A 23,788-nucleotide genomic window follows, 5' to 3' on the forward strand; every position below is an offset into this window, starting at 1 on the left:
AATCAACTAGAACTCATAGCGAATTGGGTGAAATATGGTAACGAATCAATGAAAATATGGTAACGTATCAATCTCGTATTCAAATCTTCAAATCTTTATTGAAGATTTCCGGAAATCTGGAAATGAAGAACACAAACCCAGAAACCCAGATTCGTAATACACGTTCAATTCTCAACCAAATAACATAAATCAACTACCAAATTACTTGTTATCACCACACGAAACCAAATCGCCAATCCTCGTAAACAGTTAACACATCTCGTGAATCCAATTATACCACTACTAATCCCCTGTTTCGTCTAACACCAGATCCACACCATTATCAATCCGAGCACAATTCAAATCACAATTCCAATTCACAGTATCTTACCAATATCTTAACCAACTCAAATCCAATCCATCTTCATACTTAATCCAAATTTAACCTCAAATCAATCAAAATCAAACCGAATTACAAGAATTATCATAAAATAATAATTAATTGTCTATAATAACGAATCAACACACAAAATCAATAGCAAAAGAGCACCGAAAGCTCTGATACCACTTGTTTGATCTCGTTGATTATCCTAACTTAATACAGATCGTAGATCTGAATCGTATATAAGTTAACCTATATTAATATCTAGTTCATGATTGCTATAGATCTATCGTTAATACGTTATATATATTGATTGTATATTAATATTATCAGTATGAAGAATTGAGAGAGAGTTTGAGCAGCACCTCGTTAATTAACTCAAAAAAACTTAAATTAAACGTGAACAGTGTTCACCTATAAATAGAAGATGGGCTTAGTTTGTTAACATCCCCTAACGAACTAAAGCCCACTTCGTTACATACATTACGAAGTAATAAACTTAACGAATAACCATCTGATTCGTTAAACATCCTTAACGAACCAGGAGGGATAATAACTTAAGTCTTAGTTCGCTAAACATCCTTAGCGAACTAGACATTACATTAACGAACTAACAAGATAAATTAATTGTTTATTACATTAAACAAAACGACAAATACGTTAACGATAGATACAAAGACTCAAGACGCAAAACCGTGCACTAACAATATATATATTGTTAAATGCTTTTTTTATATCTTAGAGCATTCACATTCAAACCACCAAATTTGGTGAGTAGGGTTTTTATAATTTATGTAATGGTTTAGTGTATTGTGAGTAAATAAGAGAGAAAATAAAGTGATTTTTCTATATATTTAAAAGGCTACTATTCACCCCTTATAATCTACCTATACATTAAAATAATTGAATTTGTGAACATGTGGCCTATTGTTATTGGTCCAATCCTATTGATTCCATATATAACAACCTCTTCTTTGATTTTCTTCTTAATTAAAAAAGTCAAAAACATATTTAATTAATAAAAAACCGGTTTATATTATTCATTATTACTACCTTTCATTAAAAAACAAGAGATCCTATCATTTAAATAATTCAAAAAAATAAAATAAGTTTTCTAACCAATGTTTTAATTGTAAATTTGTAACCCCCTAATTTTCATGCATTTCTCACACCTAATTTTCATCAAATTCTTTCTTTCCAGTTTCAATCGTCGATCCAACCTTCACAGTCATCTAATATTTTGATCGTTTAATTAGTCATCTAATCGATCAATCTCGCGAACCTTCTTCTCTTCTCTGATCTTCAATTCCAATCATCGATTGCTGGAAATGTAAGTATTATTTCCTTTTTTTGTTTTTAATTTGTGTACTTTTGATTTTAGGTACATATTTGCAAATCGATTATGTGATAGATTGTAACATTCGTTACTTTTCAAACCCGAAAATCCGTCCCATTTTAAATTTTTTGTTGTTATTTATAAATATATGTATAAAACATATTATAATATCCAAACTCCATAATAAAATATACATTCAACATTTCTAATCCCCGATGTGACACCCAGCATTTTCAGTTAAATCTTGTTGACTGTGTCAGTAAACTCAGTTAGTTTTGTTAACTAAGTTAATGAACTCCCATGCATATTGTCATGTATGCATACATTGAGTCAGTGGTGTCGTTATTGACCTAAGTGAAAGTAGCTAGTTATTGATAACTATAATAATAAACTTGTCACACATGTTATTATATATAATATATTATAATAAATTTGTCAAACTTGATATGTTACATGTATTACATGTGGTGGGTGAAATTGTGTCACATGCTACACGATTAGTTGTTGTATACTTATTTGTTGTAGGAGAAGTGAATAATTAAAATAACATGACCTATGATATATTAAATGACAAGTAACAAAAAGACTAGTACACAACATATGGTTACTAGAAAATGTTTATAATAGAATGTAACATGTCACATGTAATAAAAACTGACATAACCTAAAGTTTAATAAAATTAATTATGTCTTAATGATTGTGTTAATGATGAGTAAATAATAATTAATGTTATAACTTTTCTTTTTCTTCCTTTTGGCCATCCATATCACATCACACACACACATACATTTTATTTTTTCTAAAACACTCTCAAAATATCATAATCAAGTTGGGTGATTCTTGGAACAAATAGTGGTATAGAAATGATCAAGCAAGTAAGTAAGCATGGTTAATATATATTTTGTTTACGTTTCTTTGATTTGGTATTGTGGGATTGATTATCCAAACACATGTAATCATAAGAAATAAAAAGATGATCAAGTTGATGGTTTAAAAGAAATTGTGTGTCTTGTCATAAAATAAAATATGGAAACCTTTTGTGCATAAATATTATTTTATAAATCAGTAAAATAATGAAATACATGAGATTTGGTAATAAAAAAAAGGTTCATTGGTGATTAAAGATCATAAGGATATAATAATCATGATTTTTGTGACTTTTGGTTTGAATCTTCTTGTTGACAGATTCTGTGTTTTAGATTGTAGATTGTGTAACTTGATGATACGTTGCTGTTTCTGATTGATTTGTGATACTATGATTAAGTACTTTGAATCTAGTTTTCAAAAAGTCAATAATCATAACTTTGGACTTTGTTTGACTAGTTTTTTATTAATTTACAAAATCGGGTTGCAATCCTGATTGAAAGAGAAATTTTCTGAGTTGTGTTGTAAATTGTATAACTTGAGATTGAAAATAGATATGGGTGTTGTTCCACTTTTGGAATGTTATAAATTGAATTAGGAATCCAATCCAATTGGTCTTGTATCAATTGGACATATATGGAATTTTTATCAAATATTTACATTCTGTTGTGCTGATAAGGTAGCTGAATAATATAACAAGCCTCAAAATAAATTAAAAGAAAAAGTAAGAAAATAAAATGAGAAAATTCCATCCCACATTGGTGGAAAAAAGAAAGGGAGAAGCTTCCACCATAGTATAAATAGGAATGTAAGTTTCTTGTCCCACATCGCTAGATGATAAAACTAGTGAGCAGTTATAAGGAAGAAAATTCCTTTGTTAATGTTCTTAAAAGACATATCACACCCAGTGGTCCTAGCAGAGAGTGCAAAGCACCCGAACGCGCACGCGCACAGGCACGGGCAAGGGCTCGGGCGAAGTGCGATGGGCGCAATGTGGCGCTTTGATGGCGCACTTTACACTTCGCACGCTCGCATCGTCACGAGCCGCCTTAGTATTTTTGTTGGGAATTAAGATTTTTTAAATAAAAAAATAAAAATAAAAAAAATAATAAATCCTTCCATCGCAATACGCGACGGGTTTAGACTACCCATCGCGTACCGCGACATGGAGGTTACGCAGACGATACACGTAGCCTGCGATGTGGCATGCCACTAGGGCTGACTCGACATAGCTATGAGATTCTTCGCGATACGCGACGGCCGTTGTGTATGCCTATCGCGCACCGCGACGGGGTCCAAAATCAGCTATAAATAGGAAGTGCACGGGACATTCCAAATTTGTACAAAACTTTCTTTCTCTCTGAATACACACACATATAAGTATAATACCGAGTTATGGCAACGATATCCTATCCGATCGAAAGAAATATACACGAATCCAAAAGCTCTGCCTGTTAAGGTATGACATTGTGCCATCTTGTAAAGTTTCTACTCTCATGATTATCGTTATGATTATTGGTTTTATACTAACTTAGACATACTACATTGTGTTTATCCTAGGTGCTTAATACCTGTAACAACCCAGCTACCATCGCACCATAATATTGTCCGCTTTGGCCGGGACGTACCACCATCGCCTCACGGATTTGCTTTTGGTTGCCCAGGTGGTCACCCATCCTCATACTTCTCCCACCTGAGCACGCTTAACTGTGGAATTCTCCTCTCATCCACTACCATTAAGCGCCCAAAACGCGTTATGATGGGGAAGGTATCCACCTCCTTATAAAGAAGGCTTAGTTCTCCTTCCCAACCGATGTGGGATGTCACAATCCACCCCCCCCTTAGGGGTCCAGCGTCCTCGCTGGCACCACCGGTCCGGCCCTGGCTTTGATACCAACTTGTAAGGTCCCGTTACCGGTAGCCATACATTTGGTGTTGGAATTTTACTCATAAACACAGTTCTAAATATCATAGTTAATTAAAACTTTACGCGGAACATAAAACTTCAACCATAATATCTTACAAAACTGTCGAATCTTGTCTTAACAAACATTCAAATTTATTTAAACATGAAACATAGTCTTTAAATCATCACAACATTTCTTCGAGATGCTAGTATCTTCGATTCCATGCCGTGTGTCTTCAATCATGCTAGCTGCCTCAACCTATTTGCCTGCGTGCATACTAAAAGTCAGCTACGCTGAGTGAGTTCAAGTTAAACACATAACTTACTTTACATACACATACGCGTGCCCGTAGGTAAGCATTACATACTTAACCTGTCCATCAATCTTTCATACACACACATATCTAACCTTACGTTATAAAGAGCATTCGCCCTACATACCTCGGATATTATTAGGGTCCGGTACCCTCCATCTTCGGATATTATCAGGATCCGGTGCCCTCCATCCTCGGATATTATTAGGGTCCGGTACCCTTCATCCTCGGATATTATTAGGGTCTGGTACCCTTCATCCTCGGATATTATTAGGGTCTGGTACCCTTCATCCATACCTTTTTAACATACTCTTCTATATACATAATCGTAAGTTTCATACATACATCATTCACTCTTCATCTTACAACATACATATAACATCAACCATTTCCTGGCAATACATGCAATTCCGAAGATCGTTCATGTATCGACAAGAAACCATTCATACATTTCACATAATACATATATGGCATACACTTATCACTTAGGATAAGTGTATTAACTAATCACATCGAGTATGCACACAGCCCCGAAAACGTAACAAGGAATGGGGCAAGAAACTCAACTGAAGTCGGTTACGTTCGCCGTTAATAGTTATTCCCTTCTTTAGCTGTGCGCGACTAACTGTATAACAATTACTCGTATCAATTATCTATCACTAGCCATATCACATTTCTAATCTAATTATAACCCTCAACGAACGGGGGTCCGGGGGCAGCGCCCCTGGCAGCGGGGTCTAGGGGCGGCAGCTCCTAGAAGGGTCCAAGGGGCAGAGCCCCTGGCTGGGGTCGAGCTGCCAGGTCAGCTTGGAAATTTTATTTCCATTAACTGTCGTAACACATTTTCCATTACGATTTTGAATTATTATTTAATTCGCTAACTCAAAGTTCAAGGGCTGATTTGTAATTAATTCATTCTTTTCTAAGTCCAGGGACTGTTCTGTCATTCTTTCAAACATCCAGTTCATTATTCAGTTCTAAACGAATGGGGATTCTTAACGAATGAGCCCCCATAACGAACTGACTACTGTAGCGAATCAACCCATATAACGAACTGACCTGTATAACGAATTGACCCCTATGACGAACTGATCTGGTCAACGAATGAACCCTATAATGAATGGGGTTCATGGCCTTATCGAATGGCCTTCACGAATGGCCTTAACGAATGAGCTAGTTCGTCCTTATTTCCTTAGCGAATTACTTACTAGTTCGTCTATATTTCCTTAACGAATCAGGTGCTAATTCGTCAGATTTCTAGTAACGAACTAGGGTTATGTCAGAGAATGTCAGAAAATTTCTCTGACGCCTAACCTCATACCAAACTTTTCCGGCGCCGCCTTTCCGGCGCCGTCATTGCCGGAAAGCCGCCGGAAAAACGCAAACACGTCGGAAAAACGAGTTTTAACTTGTTTTTCACCGTTTTTCGTCCCGTTCGATCCAGATCTGAGCTAGGGTGACCCCTAAGCTCATCATAGGTTCGGTTTATACCCGATTCCACCCGGATCTTGAGATTTAAACGGTTTCACGGTGTCTGCTCGTCGTTACGCGACTATAACTAACGGTTTAAGCTCATACAATATTAAACTATCATTACCTCGGGTCGGTGCTCGGATTCTTTCTTGGTTTCGGCTAGAGAAGTAGAGAACTAGAGAGAAATCTTAAGTGTGTGTTTTGGTGGTGTATGGAGTATGTGAGAATGAGGATTAATTGGTGATTAATGGCTTATATAATTATGGATCATGGGCGTAAGCCCATGGTCTTTCCTTCTTTCCCTTATAACCCAAGTCCATAACCCATATCCATTTAACCCAACACTATCCCGACCCATAATAACTCATATTTTCATTTATTAACCGGAACTAGAAAACGGGATGTTACAAGTCTTCCCTCCTTAAAGAGGTTTCGGGGACTATTACATAAATAAATTCGGATAAAACTTGCGCATCTCTTCTTCAACTTCCCAAGTAGCATCTGAACCCTTGCAATGCTTCCATATCACTTTCACTAAAGGTATAACCTTGTGACGTTACGGTCAATTATCTCGATCGGTTGCTCAATGTAGTTCAATTGTTCATCAACCTCAATGTCCATCAATGGCACGTGAGACGTGTCATCAGCTAGGCATTTCCTTAGGTGAGAAACATGGAAGGTTGAATGAATTCCTTCTAATTCTTCTGGAAAATCTAGCTTATAAGCCACTTCACCCACCCGATCAATAATCTTAAACGGTCCAATGTACCTTGGACTCAACTTTCCCCTCTTCCTGAAATGAATGATTCATTTCCAAGGCGAGACCTTGAGCATCACATTGTCACCAACGTTAAACTCAATTGGTCGTCGCCGCTTATCAGCATACGACTTCTGTCTGTCTTGAGCAGCTTTCATTCTTGCCTTGATCTGATCGAACTTCGAAGAGGTTTCTTGCACAACTTCTAGGCTTCCCATCTCTTTCTGACCAATCTCCCCCCAACACACCGGGGTTCTACATCGTCTACCGTAAAGCATCTCAAACGGTGGCATACCAATACTTGAATGGTAGTTGTTGTTATAGGAGAACTCTGCTAGATGCAGATGATCATCCCAACTCCCTCCAAAATCTAAAACACAAGCACGTAGCATATCCTCAAGGGTTTGGATCGTCCTTTCGGACTGCCCATTGGTTTGAGGATGATACGCCGTACTGATGTTCAATCTCGTTCCCATAGCTTCATGGAACTTCTTGCAAAACCTCGAAGTAAAATGAGTATCTCTATCAGACACGATCGATAACGGTACTCCATGCTTAGACACAACCTCTTTGATGAACAAACTTGTTAACGTTTCTGACGAGATGGCCTCTCGTATGGGCAGAAAGTGAGCACTTTTGTTCAAACGGTCCACTATCACTCAGATGGTATCATAATGCTTAGCTGTACGAGGTAGCTTAGTTATGAAATCCATGGTGATATGTTCCCATTTCCATTCTGGTATCTCTAGAGGCTGCATCTTTCCAAAGGTTTGTGGTGTTTTGTCTTGACTTGCAAGCAGGTTAGGCACTTACTGGCGTAGCCTACTACATCATTCTTCATGCCTGGCCACCAGTAATCTCTTTTCAAATATTGGTACATCTTCGTAGCTCCAGGATGAATCGAGTATCTTGACTTATGAGCTTCATCTAAGATTTGACCTCTAAGATCTCCATGACGTGTGATCCACATACGGTCAAACCTAGTCTTAACACCATGCGTGTTTTCCATCAACTCGTCTTTCTGACCGAAAATCCTTTCTCTCTTCACTAGCCCTTCATCTACCAACACTGCATACTATACTTTGATGATTTCATCAAACAGATTTGAATTCATAATCAGCTTGTATGACTTCACTGTTGCAAGGACTTCCTCACTCTTATGGCTTAGTGCGTCAGCGACCACGTTAGCTTTACCAAGGTAGTACTTAATTTCGCAGTCATAATCCTTTATCAATTCTAACCACCTCCTCTGTCTCATGTTCAATTCTTTTTGCTCGAAGAAGTACTTTAAACTCTTATGATCCATGTAGATAGTATACTTAGTACCGTACAGATAATGCCTCCATATCTTTAAGGCATGCACTACTGCTGCTAGCTCCAAATCGTGCGTTGGATAAGTACTCTCATGGACTTTCAACTGCCTAGACGCGTAAGCTATCACCTTCCCTCGTTGCATCAACACGCAACCCAACCCTTGATGCGAGGCATCTGCACAAACAACCAAATCCTCATCACCATCGGGTAGAGTAAGGATTGGAGTTTGTGTGAGTCTTTTCTTCAACTCTTCAAAAGCTTCTTCTTGGAACTTTCCCCAACTGAATACTACCGACTTTCGGGTCATACCGGTCAACGGTGCGGCTATCTTGGAGAAACCTTCGATGAATCTCCTATAGTAGCCAGCTAACCCTAAGAAGCTGCGTATATCAGTCGGATTATGTGGAGTCTTCCAATTTGTTATCGCTTTGATCTTAGCTGGGTCAACGGTAATCCCTTCAGGATTAATCACGTGACCTAGAAATTGCACTTCTCGCAACCAGAACGCGCATTTCGAAAACTTAGCATACAACTTCTCTTTCTTCAGAGTCTCCAATACCTCTCTCAGATGTTCAGCATGATCAGACTCGCTCTTTGAATAAATCAATATATCGTCGATGAAGACAATAACTGACTTATCTAACATTGGCCGACACACCCTATTCATCATGTCCATAAATGTTGTAGGAGCATTTGTTAGACCGAATGACATCACAAGGAATTCGTAGTGTCCATACCGCGTTCGGAACGCTGTTTTAGGGATGCCTGCCTCTTTCACCTTCAAATGATGATAGCCTGATCTGAGATCTATTCGTGAGAACCAACTTGAACCTTGCAGTTGGTCAAATAGATCATCAATCCTTGACAAAGGATATCTATTCTTTACCGTAAGCTTATTCAACTCGCGATAGTCTATGCACATTCTCATACTTCCATCCTTCTTCTTCACGAACAATACTGGCGCGCCCCAAGGGGAAACACTTGGCCTTATGAACCTTTGTCGAGGAGCTCTTGCAGTTGGGACATCAATTCTTTCATCTCGGACGGTGCTAAACGGTAAGGCGCTTTCGCGACGGGTTGGGCTCCTGGTACTAAATCTATCTGAAATTATATCTCTCGCTCCGGTGGCAACCCCGGAAGACCCTCAGGGAATACTTCTGGGTAGTCGCACACGATAGGAACATCTTTCATCTCTTTCGTCTCGGCCGTAGCGTTGACAACATACGCCAGGTAGGCACCACACCCTCGCCTTAACAAACTCTCGGCTTTTATCATCGAAATGACATTAAGCCCGGAACTTTCCTTATCACCATAAACCGTCACCGCACTACCATCCAAGGATTTTAACCTTATCATCCTACTCTTACACACTATCTGAGCTTCGTACTCAGACAACCAATCCATTCCCAAAACTACATCGAACCCTCCTAAGGTCATAACATACAGGGTAACAGGGAACTCATGTCCCTCTAACTCTATCTTACAATCCTTAACCATTTTCATTATTTTAACAGAAGCGTCACTAGCGATTTCTACTATAAAATTTTCAGACACTCGGCAACATTTCATTTTAGCTAGTTTACTAAATGGTGTACCTACGAAACTTTTGTTTGCACCCGAATCAAATAATACTGAGGCAGAAATACCGTTTACTAAAAATGTACCAGTAACAACATCCAGAATCTGCTTAGCCTGCTCCTGAGTCAGCATGTAGGCTCTAGTCTTTGGCCTAGCTTGATCGGTATCCTTCTTTCCACTACCTCCAGCTCCACCGTCAGTACACTCCCTTGCCATATGACCCGTCTTACCACACTTGAAGCATGCGGGTTTTGCATCACATTCATTAGCATAATGCCCCACCTTCCCACACTTATAACAGGCATTTGTTCCCATTCTAAACTCTCCACCATGAGCCTTCCCACACTTGTGACACACATCCGAACCAGTGCCCCACTTGCACTCGCCACCGTGCACCTTCCCACACGTCTTGCACGTCTTTCTCTCCCACACCTTCTGCTTCTTGTCCTTAGAGTTCCATAAATGAGTACCAGGTCGTTTAACAGGAGCGACCCACTTCTTGTCCTTCTTCTCTTCTTCCACCACAACATCATCCGCAGCCAGGTCCGCATAAACCATCTCTGCGAGCTCGACAGCAGAGTCAAAGGTAGCAGGTTTACTCGTCCTGACTAGCGTGCGGACTCTCTGTGGCAATCCCCTCACATAGCACTTGATCCTTTTAGCCTCAGTGTTGACCATATCGGGTACCAACCTAGACATTAGGTTGAACTCTGTAGTGTACTCACGATGTGTCATCGTCCCAGCTTTCAAGTTCAGGAACTTCATCTCCGCCCTCTCAACTTCGGCGTCAGCACAGAATTTCTTCATAACTAGCTCCTTCAGATCATCCCACCTCATAGCCTTAATCACCTCCTAACTCTTCATCTGTTAAACTGACTCCCACCAGTACATCGCCTCTTCTTCAAACGATTGGGTGGCATAACCGACAGCTTGATCGGGACGACACTCGCTAATGCGGAAAATTTTATCCATGGTGGTTATCCATTGAAGAGTAGCGATTGCGTCTCCCAAACCAGTCAGGTTTGGCGGGCCACAACCCTTGAAGGACTTATAGTTGCAACCGCCTCGGCCTCTCTTCCTATCATCATCTTTCACAGGCCTGACCTCACTCGAAGCTTCTCTCTATCCTACCATCTCCACCTGCCCCTCCAGCAGTCCTTTCACGGCTTCCACCCGACTCTCCCGGAGTAATATTCTTCACAGCAGTCGCTACAGCTTGGACAATAGCTGCCTGAATTTCAGGATCCAGTTAAAACCCTTCGTTGTTGTTCGGGTCTCTCCTAGCTGCGCTTCCTTCATCTTCGGTGTTGGAAGCGGTCTCAACCGAAGGTTGTTGGGCACGACGAGGCCTGCCACGACGTCTAGTGGGGCCCTCAGTTCTCGCATCGACTCCCGTTCCAGCCATCATATTCTAAAAAGGGAAAACACAAACGTCATCACTCAAGGAACTATTTAGTACAAGGATAGTAAGGTTAACAGGTAATAACAGTGGCCAGTTGTGATTAGCTGATCACGTTACTTTCGGTGTCCTATACACTTCCTCTTATGAGTCTATTTGTGCTGGTTCTACTATAAACAGTTAATCAATCAAACAATCAATTAATCTTATCCCTAACATTCACATATTCTTTCTCTAGCAATTAAGCTAACATTTACATACATATTTAATCATACACTTTACCGTTACTAAACTTGCTTGAATGACACATGGCATTCTCGAACTGGCATCTTCTTTCTTTCCTTACTTAAATCCCATTCTCTGTTCGATTCTAAGCATGTAGGATGCTTAAATCTCTCAAACTTTTCTCTGATACCACGACTTGTAACATCCCGTTTTCTAGTTTCGGTTAATAAATGAAAATATGAGTTATTATGGGTCGGGCTAGTGTTGGGTTAAATGGATATGGGTTATGGACTTGGGTTATAAGGGAAAGAAGGAAAGACCATGGGCTTAAGCCCATGATCCATAATTATATAAGCCATTAATCACCAATTAATCCTCATTCTCACATATTCCATACACCACCAAAACACACACTTAAGATTTCTCTCTAGTTCTCTACTTCTCTAGCCGAAACCAAGAAATAATCCGAGCACCGACCCGAGGTAATGATAGTTTAATATTGTAAGAGCTTAAACCGTTAGTTATAGTCGCGTAACGACGAGCCGACACCGTTAAACCATTTAAATCTCAAGATCTGGGTGGAATCGGGTATAAACCAAACCTATGATGAGCTTAGGGTCACCCTAGCTCAGATCTGGAAGGAACGGAACGAAAAACAGTGAAAAACAAGTTAAAACTCGTTTTTCCGACGTGTTTGCGTTTTTCGGCGGCTTTCCGGCAATGACGGCGCCGGAAAGGCGGCGCCGGAAAAGTTTGGTACGAGGTTAGGCGTGAGGCGATGGTGGTACGTCCGGTAACGGGGCCTTACAAGTTGGTATCAAAGCCAGGGCCAGACCGGTGGTGCCAGCGAGGACTCTGGACCCCTAAGGGGGGTGGATTGTGACATCCCACGTCGGTTGGGAAGGAGAACTAAGCCTTCTTTATAAGGAGGTGGATACCTTCCCCATCATAACGCGTTTTGGGCGCTTAATGGTAGTGGATGAGAGGAGAATTCCACAGTTAAGCGTGCTCAGGTGGGAGAAGTATGAGGATGGGTGACCACCTGGGCAACCAAAAGCAAATCCGTGAGGCGATGGTGGTACGTCCCGGCCAAAGCGGACAATATTATGGTGCGATGGTAGCTGGGTTGTTACAGGTATTAAGCACCTAGGATAAACACAATGTAGTATGTCTAAGTTAGTATAAAACCAATAATCATAACGACAATCACGAGAGTAGAAACTTTACACGATGGCACAATGTCATACCTTAACAGGCAGAGGTTTTGGATTCGTGTATATTTCTTTCGATCGGATAGGATATCGTTGCCATAACTCGGTACTATACTTATAATATACTTATATGTGTGTGTATTCAGAGAGAGAGAAAGTTTTGTACAAATTGGAATGTCCCGTGCACTTCCTATTTATTGCTGATTTTGGACCCCGTCGCGGTACGCGATAGGCATACACAACGGCCGTCGCGTATCGTGAAGAATCTCGTAGCTATGTCGAGTCAGCCCTAGGCCTGCTACGTGGCACGCCACATCGCAGGCTACTTGTCTCGTCTGCATAACCTCCATGTCGCGGTACGCGATGGGTAGTCTAAACCCGTCGCGTATTGCGATGGAAGGATTTATTATTTTTTTTATTTTTATTTTTTTATTTAAAAAATCTTAATTCCCAACAAAAATACTAAGGCGGCTCGTGACGATGCGAGCGTGCGAAGTGCAAAGTGCGCCATCAAAGCTTCCAGCTTAAATAAGTGGCTTGTCACCAGAATAAATGAAACGTGTTTCGTAAATTAGGGCTTAACCCTATAAAACTTATGTTTGAATCAAAAGGGATTAAATTCCCGGATTATCATAATAATAATCATGGTGTTTTTATAACTCTAGTCATTTTTCCTAACTACGGTTCTGATGAAACTTTCCGCTGCAAAATAATTTAATAAACACCGATACCACCAATCAATGTTCACGGCTTCCCATCCCGGGGTATAGGGGTCGGGGGTTGTGACAGCTGAAGTGGTATCAGAGCCACTGGTTTAAGCAATATGGGTATTTTAATTATACCTAATCTTAAAAATTAATGTTAGGAAATATATGCATTAATCTATGTGTTAACCATACGTATAAAGATTTTAAACACACGTGAAAATAAGTACTATTTTCGTTTGGAGTTCCTTGTTTTATTGTTTTTGATTAACAGCAGGAGTGAGCTAGTTGAAGCTTTTGAACACATATCCGTTAACTCCACGGATATAGAAGAAGGAGAAGCTAGTCAACAACAACCTGAACCCATGATCTTTCAAGCCCAACCTGTAGAAAAACCAAAGCGTAAAAGAAGAAGAAAGCTCAAAGACTGGCAACGAGGATTGAGAAGAAATAAGAAAGGAAAAACCACAGTTAAACAACCAACTCAACCACAACCCGAACAACCAACTCAACCACAACCTGAACAACCACCTCAACCACAACCTATAGAACCACCACCAACTTTACCACCACCCATGTCAAAAATACCAACGGAGGAGCGACTAGGCAGATGCCTAGATGAATGTGAAATTTTTCAATCGATATTCAACGATATGGGTGCAGCAAGTTCTAGCAACCCAAACATGCCAACTCAAAACCCAAATAATACACTGCTCCCTGATGATATTATCAGCCAAGCTCAAATGGAAGAATGGTGGACGAATGATTGGCAATATCAAACAATGATGTCAAATCCTTATGCCTCATTCCAGGCTGAAACCGCAAACTATCCCACCATGACACCGGAGATGACGACAGAACTCCGTCACTATGGGGAAGAATTGGTGGATACCGCCAATATACTGAGGAATATTGGGGAGACCCTACTCTGGAAATACTATGACCGAGAGCCTTATATATAAAGCTATATATATATAATAATAATATTATGTTCATTATCGTAATTTCTTTGATAAAAAAAGAGTGTATGTATGTAAGAAAGGTGTGTAGTGACGCATATATATAGTGTACAGATGTAAAATATAGTGATACATATATATAAAAAGAGTAAATGTCACAAAGATCGACGATTTTGACATATTATGTGCCTATCTGTTTATGTGTTATTAATATCTTGTTTACCTTATTATTTGATTACGATATTAATAATTCTTTTCTTATATGTAATTCAGATGTCGAATGAGCACAATCATGAAAATGAGCGTAATCACGAAAATGAGCACAATCACGAAAATGAACACAATCGCGAAAACGAGCACAATCATGAAGTTCATAATCCAGAAACTCATCTGAATATGAATGTTATTGAAAATATGATATTTTAGAAAATCACTGAAGCAATTCCTTTAATTGTTGATGCCATTAAGCAACCCGTGTCTATAATTAGGCATAATACAGAAAGTAATAAACGAAAGTCTAATACTGAAGCTAGTAATAGTGTGAATGGAGGAAATAGCAAACCATTACCCAAAAAGTCAAAAGTTCACGGTTGTACTTACAAGGATTTCTTGGCCTGTAAACCAACCGAATTCTTTGGAAAAGAAGGACCTATTTCAGCACTACGTTGGTTAGAAAAGACAGAAGCTATTATAAGAATCAGTAAATGTGCTGAAGAAGATAAAATATTATATGCTTCTAACCTCTTCATTGATGAAGCAATGGAATGGTAGAACACGGTCCTCCAGTCAAAAGGAAGTCACATAGTTTATACTATGATCTGGGAAGAGTTTAAAGAAATAGTAGAAAGGAAATTTTGTCCTCCTCATGAAAGAGAAAAGATTTCTACTATGTTCTTAAACCACAAGATGGAAGGTGTGAAGTGTCGTGAGTATACGACAAAATTCTTCGAATATGCAAGATGGTACCGGCTTTGGCTTCGCCAGAGTCAGTACTAATTTCTCGTTATATTTGGGGATTAGTAAGTGAAATCCACGATCTGGTAAAGTCAGCTAGACCTCAGACTGTTGAAGAAACATTTGAGCTAGCAAATACCCTGACAGACGGATTAGTCCGAACTCAGGAAGAAAACAAAAAGAAAGATCTAGCCCAGAAGATTACCCAACAGTTTCAGAAGAAAGGAACAGGGCAATCCTATGCTTATCCTTTCTGTAAAACTTGCAGAAAAAGGCATTCAAGGAGATGCGCTTTTAAGAAAACTAAGTATTGCAATTATTGCAAAATGGCTGGACATACGGATGAAGAATGTAGAAGAAAGGAAAGTCGTGTTTGCTACAACTGCGGAGAACCTGGCCACATCCGTCCAGAATGTCCAAAGCTGATAAAGGTGCCTGACAACAAAGCAAAGAACACAGATGCACCTAAGAAGAATGCACGAGCTTTTCAGCTTACTGCACAAGAAGCAGCAATGATTCCGGACGTCATTGCGGGTACGTTTCTCGTTAATAACGTTTACGCTAAAGTATTGTTTGATTCCGGGGCAAACCAAAGTTCTATAAACATGAAGTTTTGCCAAGCCTTAAATCAACCATTAACCAAACTCCATCAAGTCTGCACGGTAGAGACAGCAGATGGAAATTCCATTCATATTCATGAAGTACTCCAAGAAGAAAACATAAACTTACTAGGCCACCAGTTTAAAGCAAATTTACTCCCAATGAATCTGGCTGGATCCGATGTTATATTAGGAATGGACTGGCTAGCAGCCAATCATGCCCGAATCCTATGTAATACAAATTCTGTTGAAATTCGCTCGCAAACAGGAGAAATTATTACAATTCAAGGAGATAAGATACTCAAGCCTAGAAAGTTTATATCAGTAATGAAAGCGGCAAGCTATCTAAGGAAACAAGGCGTGGTATATATGATTTCTGTAATCATTAGCACCAAAGGAAAAGAGCTAAAAGAAATTCCGGTAGTATCGGAATATCCTGATGTCTTTCCAGAAGATTTACCTGGACAACCGCCTGATCGTGAAGTTAAATTTAGAATCCATATAATACCAGGAATAGCGCCAGTTGCTAAAGCACCATACAGATTAGCGCCAACAGAGATGCTAGAATTAAAGAAGCAATTAGATGAATTGCTAGAAAAATGTTTCATACGACCTAGCTCATCACCCTGGGGAGCACCAGTACTATTTGTCAAAAAGAAAGATGGGTCGATGCGTATGTGTATCGATTATAGAGAATTGAATAAAGTCACAATTATGAATCGGTATCCCTTACCGAGAATTGATGATTTATTTTATCAACTCCAAGGAGCTCGATATTTTTCTAAAATCGATTTACGCTCAGGATACCATCAATTAAAATTGCAAGAGGAATATGTTCCTAAAACAGCTTTTAGGACAAGATATGGTCATTATGAGTTTACAGTCATACCATTTGGTTTAACTAATGCACCAGCTGCATTCATGGATATGATGAACCGAATATGTAAACCATATTTGGATAAATTTGTAATCGTTTTTATAGATGATATACTTATTTATTCCAAAACCAGTGAAGATCATGTCAAACATCTTCATACAGTTTTGACGCTATTGAGAAAAGAAAAGCTTTATGCTAAATTCTTAAAATGTGAATTTTGGTTACAAGAAGTACAGTTTCTAGGACACTTGATTAACCATGAAGGTATTCACGTGGACCCTTCCAAAATAGAAGTTATTACTAATTGGGAAATTCCAAAAACTCCTACAGAAATTCGAAGTTTCTTAGGATTAGCAGGATACTATAGACACTTCATCCAAAATTTTTCCCGAATAGCAGTTCCATTAACTAAGTTAACGTGTAAGAACGTCAAGTTTGAATGGGGACCTAAGCAAGAAGAAGCTTTTATAACTTTGAAGCAAAAGTTAACAAATGCCCCAATACTTGCGCTACCAGAAGGAACTGAAAATTTCACAGTTTGTTGTGGTGCTTCTAAATCAGGACTGGGATGCGTACTAATGCAACGTGAGAAAGTTATTGCTTACGCATCTAGACAGTTAAAGAAACATGAAGAGAATTACACAACACATGACTTAGAATTGGGAGCAATAATGTTTGCCCTAAAGATCTGGAGACACTATCTATATGGTAGTAAGTTTTACTGTATTCACAGATCATAAAAGTTTAAAATATATCTTTGGGCAAAAGGAGCTTAGCATGAGGCAAAGACTTTGGATGGAAATTCTTAGCGATTATGATTGTGAAATCCTATACCGTGAAGGTAAGACAAATATAGTAGCCGATGCATTAACAGAAAAGAGCATGAGAAACTTAAAAGAGTGCGAGCTCTAAGGTTAGAACTTCAAATCAATTTAATTGATGAAGTAAAGAATGCTCAGAAACAAGCAATAGAAGAAAATAATATTGCTGATGAGAAAAGAAATGGTACCATTGATCTACTTGTCAAAGGAAAAGATGAAATTTTCCGAATGAGGAACAGGATCTGGATACCAATCATAGGAAGATTACGAGAAAAGATTCTTGAAGAATCCCATAACTCCAAATACACAATGCATCCTGGAAGAGATAAAATGTATCAAGATTTGATGAAAATCTATTGGTGGATAGGAATGAAAAAGGACATAACTAGTTATGTTTCAAAATGGCTAACTTGTTCACAAGTTAAAGCAGAACATCAAAAGCCATCAAGATTACTTCAACAATTAGAAATGCTCGAATGGAAATGGGAATTAATAACAATGGATTTTTTTTACCAAATTACCTACCACAAGAAGAGGTAATGATACCATCTGGGTGATTGTGGACAGATTAACAAAATCAGCTCATTTTATACCAATGAAGGAAACTTTCAAAATGTAACAATTAACTAAGCTGTATGTAGACAAAGTTGTCTCATTACATGGAGTTCCATTATCCATTGTATCGGATCGGGATAGCCGTTTTACTTCTCATTTTTGGAAAAGTTTCCAAATAGCTATGGGAACAAAATTAAACTTGAGCACAACATACCATCCACAGACTGATGGTCAAAGCGAAAGGACCATACAAACATTGGAAGACATGCTAAGAGCATGTGTAATAGATTTTGGTGGAAATTGGGATGACCATTTACCACTAATAGAATTCTCCTATAATAACAGTTATCATACAAGCATTAATGTTGCATCATTTGAAGCCCTTTATGGACGAAGGTGCAGAACTCCAGTATATTGGGCAAAAATATGAGGAAAACAATTATCAGGTCCTGAAATCATACAAGAAAGTACTGATAAGATAAATCAAGTTAAGGAAAGATTAAAGACCGCACGAGATCGTCAGAAAAGTTATGCGGATCATCGACGCAAACCATTGGAATTTCAAGTTGGAGACAAAGTGCTACTAAAAGTATCTCCATGGAAAGGAGTAATCCAATTCGGTAAGAGAGGAAAGTTAAGTCCAAGATTTGTTGGACCATTTCAAATTCTCAAACGAATTGGACCAGTAGCCTATCAGCTAGAATTACGAGAAGAAATGACAGGTATACATGATGTATTTCATGTAAGTAACTTAAGGAAATGTTTAGCTGATAAAACACTAGAAGTACCCCTTCATGTTATAAAGGTAAATGAAAAGTTGAAATTCGTTGAGAAACCTTTGCAAATTCAAGATAGAAAGATCAAGAATCTCAAGCATAAAAGAATAGTTTTGGTCAAAGTGAAGTGGGATTCAAAACATGGACCAGAATATACTTGAGAATTGGAATCTGAAATGAAACCAAAGTACCCACACTTATTCCAATTAAATCTCGAGGACGAGATTCAAAATAAGGAGGGGAGACTATAACAAGCCTCAAAATAAATTAAAAGAAAAAGTAAGGAAATGAAATGAGAAAATTCCATCCCACATTGGTGGAAGAAATAAAGGGAGAAGCTTCCACTATAGTATAAATAGGAATGTAAGTTTCTTGTCCCACATCGCTAGATGATAAAAATAGGAATGTAAGTTTTTAGGACGTACCTTTTGTGCATAAATATTATTTTATAAATCAGTAAAATAATGAAATACATGAGATTTGGTTATAAAAAAAAGGTTCCTTGATGATTAAAGATCATAAGAATATAAGAATCATGATTTTTGTGACTTTTGGTTTGAATCTTCTTGTTGACAGATTCTGTGTTTTAGATTGTAGATTATGTAACTTGATGATACGTTGGTGTTTCTAATTGATTTATGATACTATGATTAAGTACTTTGAATCTAGTTTTCAAAAAGTCAAGAATCATAATTTTTGGACTTTGTTTGATTAGTTTTTTATTAATTTACAAAATCGGGTTGCAATCCTGATTGAAAGAGAAATTTTCTGAGCTGTGTTGTAAATTGTATAACTTGAGATTGAAAATAGATATTGGTGTTGTTCCAGTTCTGGAATGTTATAAATTGAATTAGGAATCCAATCCATTTGGTCTTGCATCAGTTGGACATATATGGAATTTTTAGCAAATATTTACATTCTGTTGTGTTGATAAGGTAGTTGAAAATAGGTTGTTGTAGTGTATGAATTTTCATGATGTTTGTGAGTGTTGAAATATTACAAGAAAATTTTATGTTGTTCCTAATACTTGATAGTATCTGTGGGAATTATTTGGTAAATTATTTGCATGTTTTGACTTGTTAGAAAAATAGGTTTTGGTGACTTAAAACCTGCCCAAATTTATCCAGCATGTTGTTTGGTAAAAATAGTTGTAGTTTGTACAAAGATTGTTGTGTTATATTGGAATTTGACTTTATTGGTCAAATTGAAATTATTTGACTAAATTCTTGGTTTTACTTATGAGAAATGAAATTGGTAAAAGTGTGACTTAGTCATAGGGTTGCATGAAAAATGATTAACTGCAAATTACATGATCGATTGTTAGGTTGCGACTATGAATATCTTATGATTATTTTAAGTCTAGATAATTGGTCAAAAGCCACCAACGGGTCGTCGGTCAACACTTGGAGTCAACGGTCAATATTTTGGTCAACGGTCAATATTTTGGTCAATGGTCAATATTTTTAGTCAACGGTCAACAACATGGACCTTTCGGTCAAAAGTCAACGAAAGTCAAACTTTGGTCAAACTTTTAATAATTCGTGGGATATTTTGGATACTAAGGATTCTAGGAATCGCTTAGAAAATACTTATAGTGCTTGTATGAATATCTACATTTTATAAGTCGTCAGTTAATATTAATTTTTATTCTTTTAGTTCTAGTTCGTGACGTTCAATTGCTTCGATTTTATTTACGTACTTTCGGTTTTATTTCAAGTTTGTCTTCCACATCAAGGTGAGTTTATCACACCCCCTTTTTACTTTATTTAACTATTTTGAGGGTAGCATATATATCCTATCAACAATTTAATTTCGTTTATTCATTATTTACAAACTACAATTCACTACATGGACTTGTGTGTTTACTTGTTACTTGCTACAAATTACTTGCTCATGGATTACTTCAAGATAGTATGATCATACGCCCCCCTTTGCGCTCAATACATTTGGTGTTATTAGTGGAAAAGGGCCTCATTATCCGAGTATGTTGGTGCACAATCCCAACTAGAAAGGACCTTACTTGCGCTTATCTGAGTACGCTGGTGCACAATCCCAGTTGGAAAGGACATTACTTGTTCATTTACACTTGTTCATTGAATTGTATGATTTTTATGTACGTATATCAAAACTTGTGTGAACTCACCAACTATTCATTTAGTTGACTTTATTTTATATAAATGTTACAGGTATAATTATTAGAGGATGAAACGGAGAAGACACTAGAACTTAGGTTATATTAATAAATGGACAAGTTGTTAATTGCTCTTGTATTTTCTTGTATTTCTTGTTATAAACTTGTGTACTTGATATTTAAATTAATTAATGATAATATTGTCACTTAATAGTGTCACATGTGATTTGGGGAATCTGTACGTCACACTCGGGCGTATTCCGCTTTAGCCGGGGTGTTACATAGATTCAACCAGTGTCTTAATTAGATGTTTGTGTATTTTTTTTATTAGATGGAAGCCATTAACTTTCTCAATTGTTGGTGTTGTATAAATACAAAAGGGGTGTTATACTTCTCAATGTAAGCCATAGATTTGATTACCTGCTTCGTTTTATTACAATTATGTGCATTTGATTATAGCAGGATCTGTGATTTATTACAATTATGTGCATTTGATTGTAGCGGGATCTGTGATTCTGATTTAGTTTTTTATTCTCTGCCTTGGCTTCAAGGTAAGACTCTATGCTTACTTTCTTAATTGATTTCATATTTTCAGTTATTAATCGTGCTCTTGAAGATTAATTGTAATCCACTAATGTACTACAAATGTTTTACGGATCAGTTTTCAAACGGATATGTATTCAATCAATTGAACATTGAACACTAAACACAATATCACATAAGTTTCCACACGGTTCATGTTTTCTTTAGCGGTCTCTATAAACAAGCTCTAATCAAACTCTTTTCTTTCTTTGGTTAGTTTTTTTTTAATTTACCATGGGCCATCTTATTATAATATGCATATTATTTAAAATACGTACTTTCTAGATATGCGGAATGAGCTTGTGATGGTGTTCGGATTACTTTGCTTTGGCTATATTAGTAGTTTCGAAAATTAGAAATTAAAATCTTGCTCAACCTTTGTTCTTTTTTATTAAACGTGTTCATGGTGTGTAACTTCACTTTGTTCTATATCTACGTGTACAGCTCCTTTGCTTTCGTTGCAATTCAGGGTGTCCTATTTCTACATGTACTATGCTTTGCAGAGGTGAATATGAGCGTTCAGTTACTGCTTATATCGTTGCTTATATAAACATCCAAAGTAAACAAATGTCAACGAAATCCTTCAAAGGTAGGTCGAAATTGGTATCATATACATACAACCAAAGTCTATGCAACTGGCTTCACCGACACCAGATCCAAAAACCATCACCTCAAAGATACCGAATCTAAATTCACTAGGTACAGTTCCTATCCTCTTCCAATGTTGACTATACTATATAGGCTTTTAATTTGATTTACTTAAAAAATGTTTTTTTAAAGTCACCACCATATTTTATTTGAGGTCAAGTTGATCATCTGGGACAACTTGATTATTTTTAAAACCCTTTTGATCTTGACTTAACTATTTCGGCCTTTTAATTCAATGTTCTTCAAAAGAATTTTCATTTGAGGTCAAGTTGGCTATTTTTCACAAGTCAACTAGGTAAAATTTGCTTATTTGGGATAACCGGCTATTTTCCAAACTCAATTTGACCACATAACCATTTTCTGTTCGTTGTATATACATGTCACCTGTGAAAATAGTTCTTTGTATGAATTATAATCCTTTTATAAAGTTGATCATGTTGATGAAAGAAATGTATTTTTTATCAACGTAAGTCAAAAGGATACATTTGTCCCAGTCACTGACGTAACATTTCTTTACAAATACAATTCAAGGTGAAAAACAAACTAGATGATCAAAGACATTTGCATCACAAAACAAGCACATCTTTTGGTAATGGAATTAGAAGTTATCTACAGGCCTAAAATCTTACGCAACTAAAAGATTATAAATCGTGTTAGCCTTCAAATACTATAGCCAAATGCAACCACCTTTTGTATAATGGTGAAATAGCCAAAATACTATAGCCAAACCGAAAACCAAAGCTTCGGTTTTTGAATTTTTGAAACCGTTCATTTTGGTTTTTTCGTTTTTTGTTTTGGTTTTGGTTATCTCATTTGTGTTTACTGATTTTTTTCATTATTAATTTGTTTTAAAGAATGGTGCTTTTAATATATTTGGGGTCAAATTCGCTAATTCATTCGAAACTTTATTAAGTGATTAGAGATTTATATGATTGGTAGATTATTATTATTATTATTATTATTATTATTATTATTATTATTATATTATTTACCAGGTATTGTACCTAACTGAATATACCAATCTATGACCTCCAACATGCAACGTTTCTCCACGGATAGAAACCGTGATGAAAAACGAAGCACAATGAAATAATCACTCTTGGTAAGACTTCATATGCAGGTTAACCATTTAGGCTATAGTTTAATTTTTTTTTAAATAAGCTCATTAAGATTTACATTAGAATCCTCTTATGACATGGTGAAGGAGAAACAATTGCTTGTCACATTTGGTAAAACAAAGGGCTGAATTCAGTATCCTTATATAATATGGAAAGATGGAGCTCCAGATTAAATGGTTTGAAACTTTTTGATATTGAAGATTAATTATTTAAATATTGGTCAATTAAATTTGAATTTTATTTGGATATTTAATAAATAATTGTTTATTTCCAGAAATTAAAATTTTTTAAAATGAATGCCAATATTACACATTCCTTTTTAATT

The 23,788-nt window shown here is 37.3% G+C and overlaps 1 protein-coding gene and 1 long non-coding RNA gene across 2 annotated transcripts in view; one reads left to right on the forward strand and one right to left on the reverse strand.

The window, feature by feature from the left end:
• Positions 1–10,736, reverse strand: part of LOC143620537 (uncharacterized) — a 132,944-nt gene extending 122,208 nt beyond the window's left edge. The window contains exon 1 of the mRNA XM_077092210.1: positions 10,108–10,736. Within this exon, the coding sequence (XP_076948325.1) occupies positions 10,108–10,711 (604 nt within the window). The 5' untranslated portion in view covers positions 10,712–10,736. The remainder of the gene's footprint in view (positions 1–10,107) is intronic.
• LOC143620538 (uncharacterized) lies at positions 1,500–22,274 on the forward strand. Its single transcript, XR_013151353.1, has 3 exons — positions 1,500–1,691; positions 21,447–21,514; positions 22,142–22,274. It is a non-coding gene; the product is annotated as an uncharacterized LOC143620538 (long non-coding RNA).
• The last annotated feature ends 1,514 nt before the right edge of the window (positions 22,275–23,788 follow it).

Source organism: Bidens hawaiensis, unplaced genomic scaffold, assembly GCF_021521415.1.
Source record: "Bidens hawaiensis isolate Kalapana, Puna unplaced genomic scaffold, B.hawaiensis_p1.1 tig00002602_1, whole genome shotgun sequence".
Classification (NCBI taxonomy): Eukaryota; Viridiplantae; Streptophyta; class Magnoliopsida; order Asterales; family Asteraceae; genus Bidens; species Bidens hawaiensis.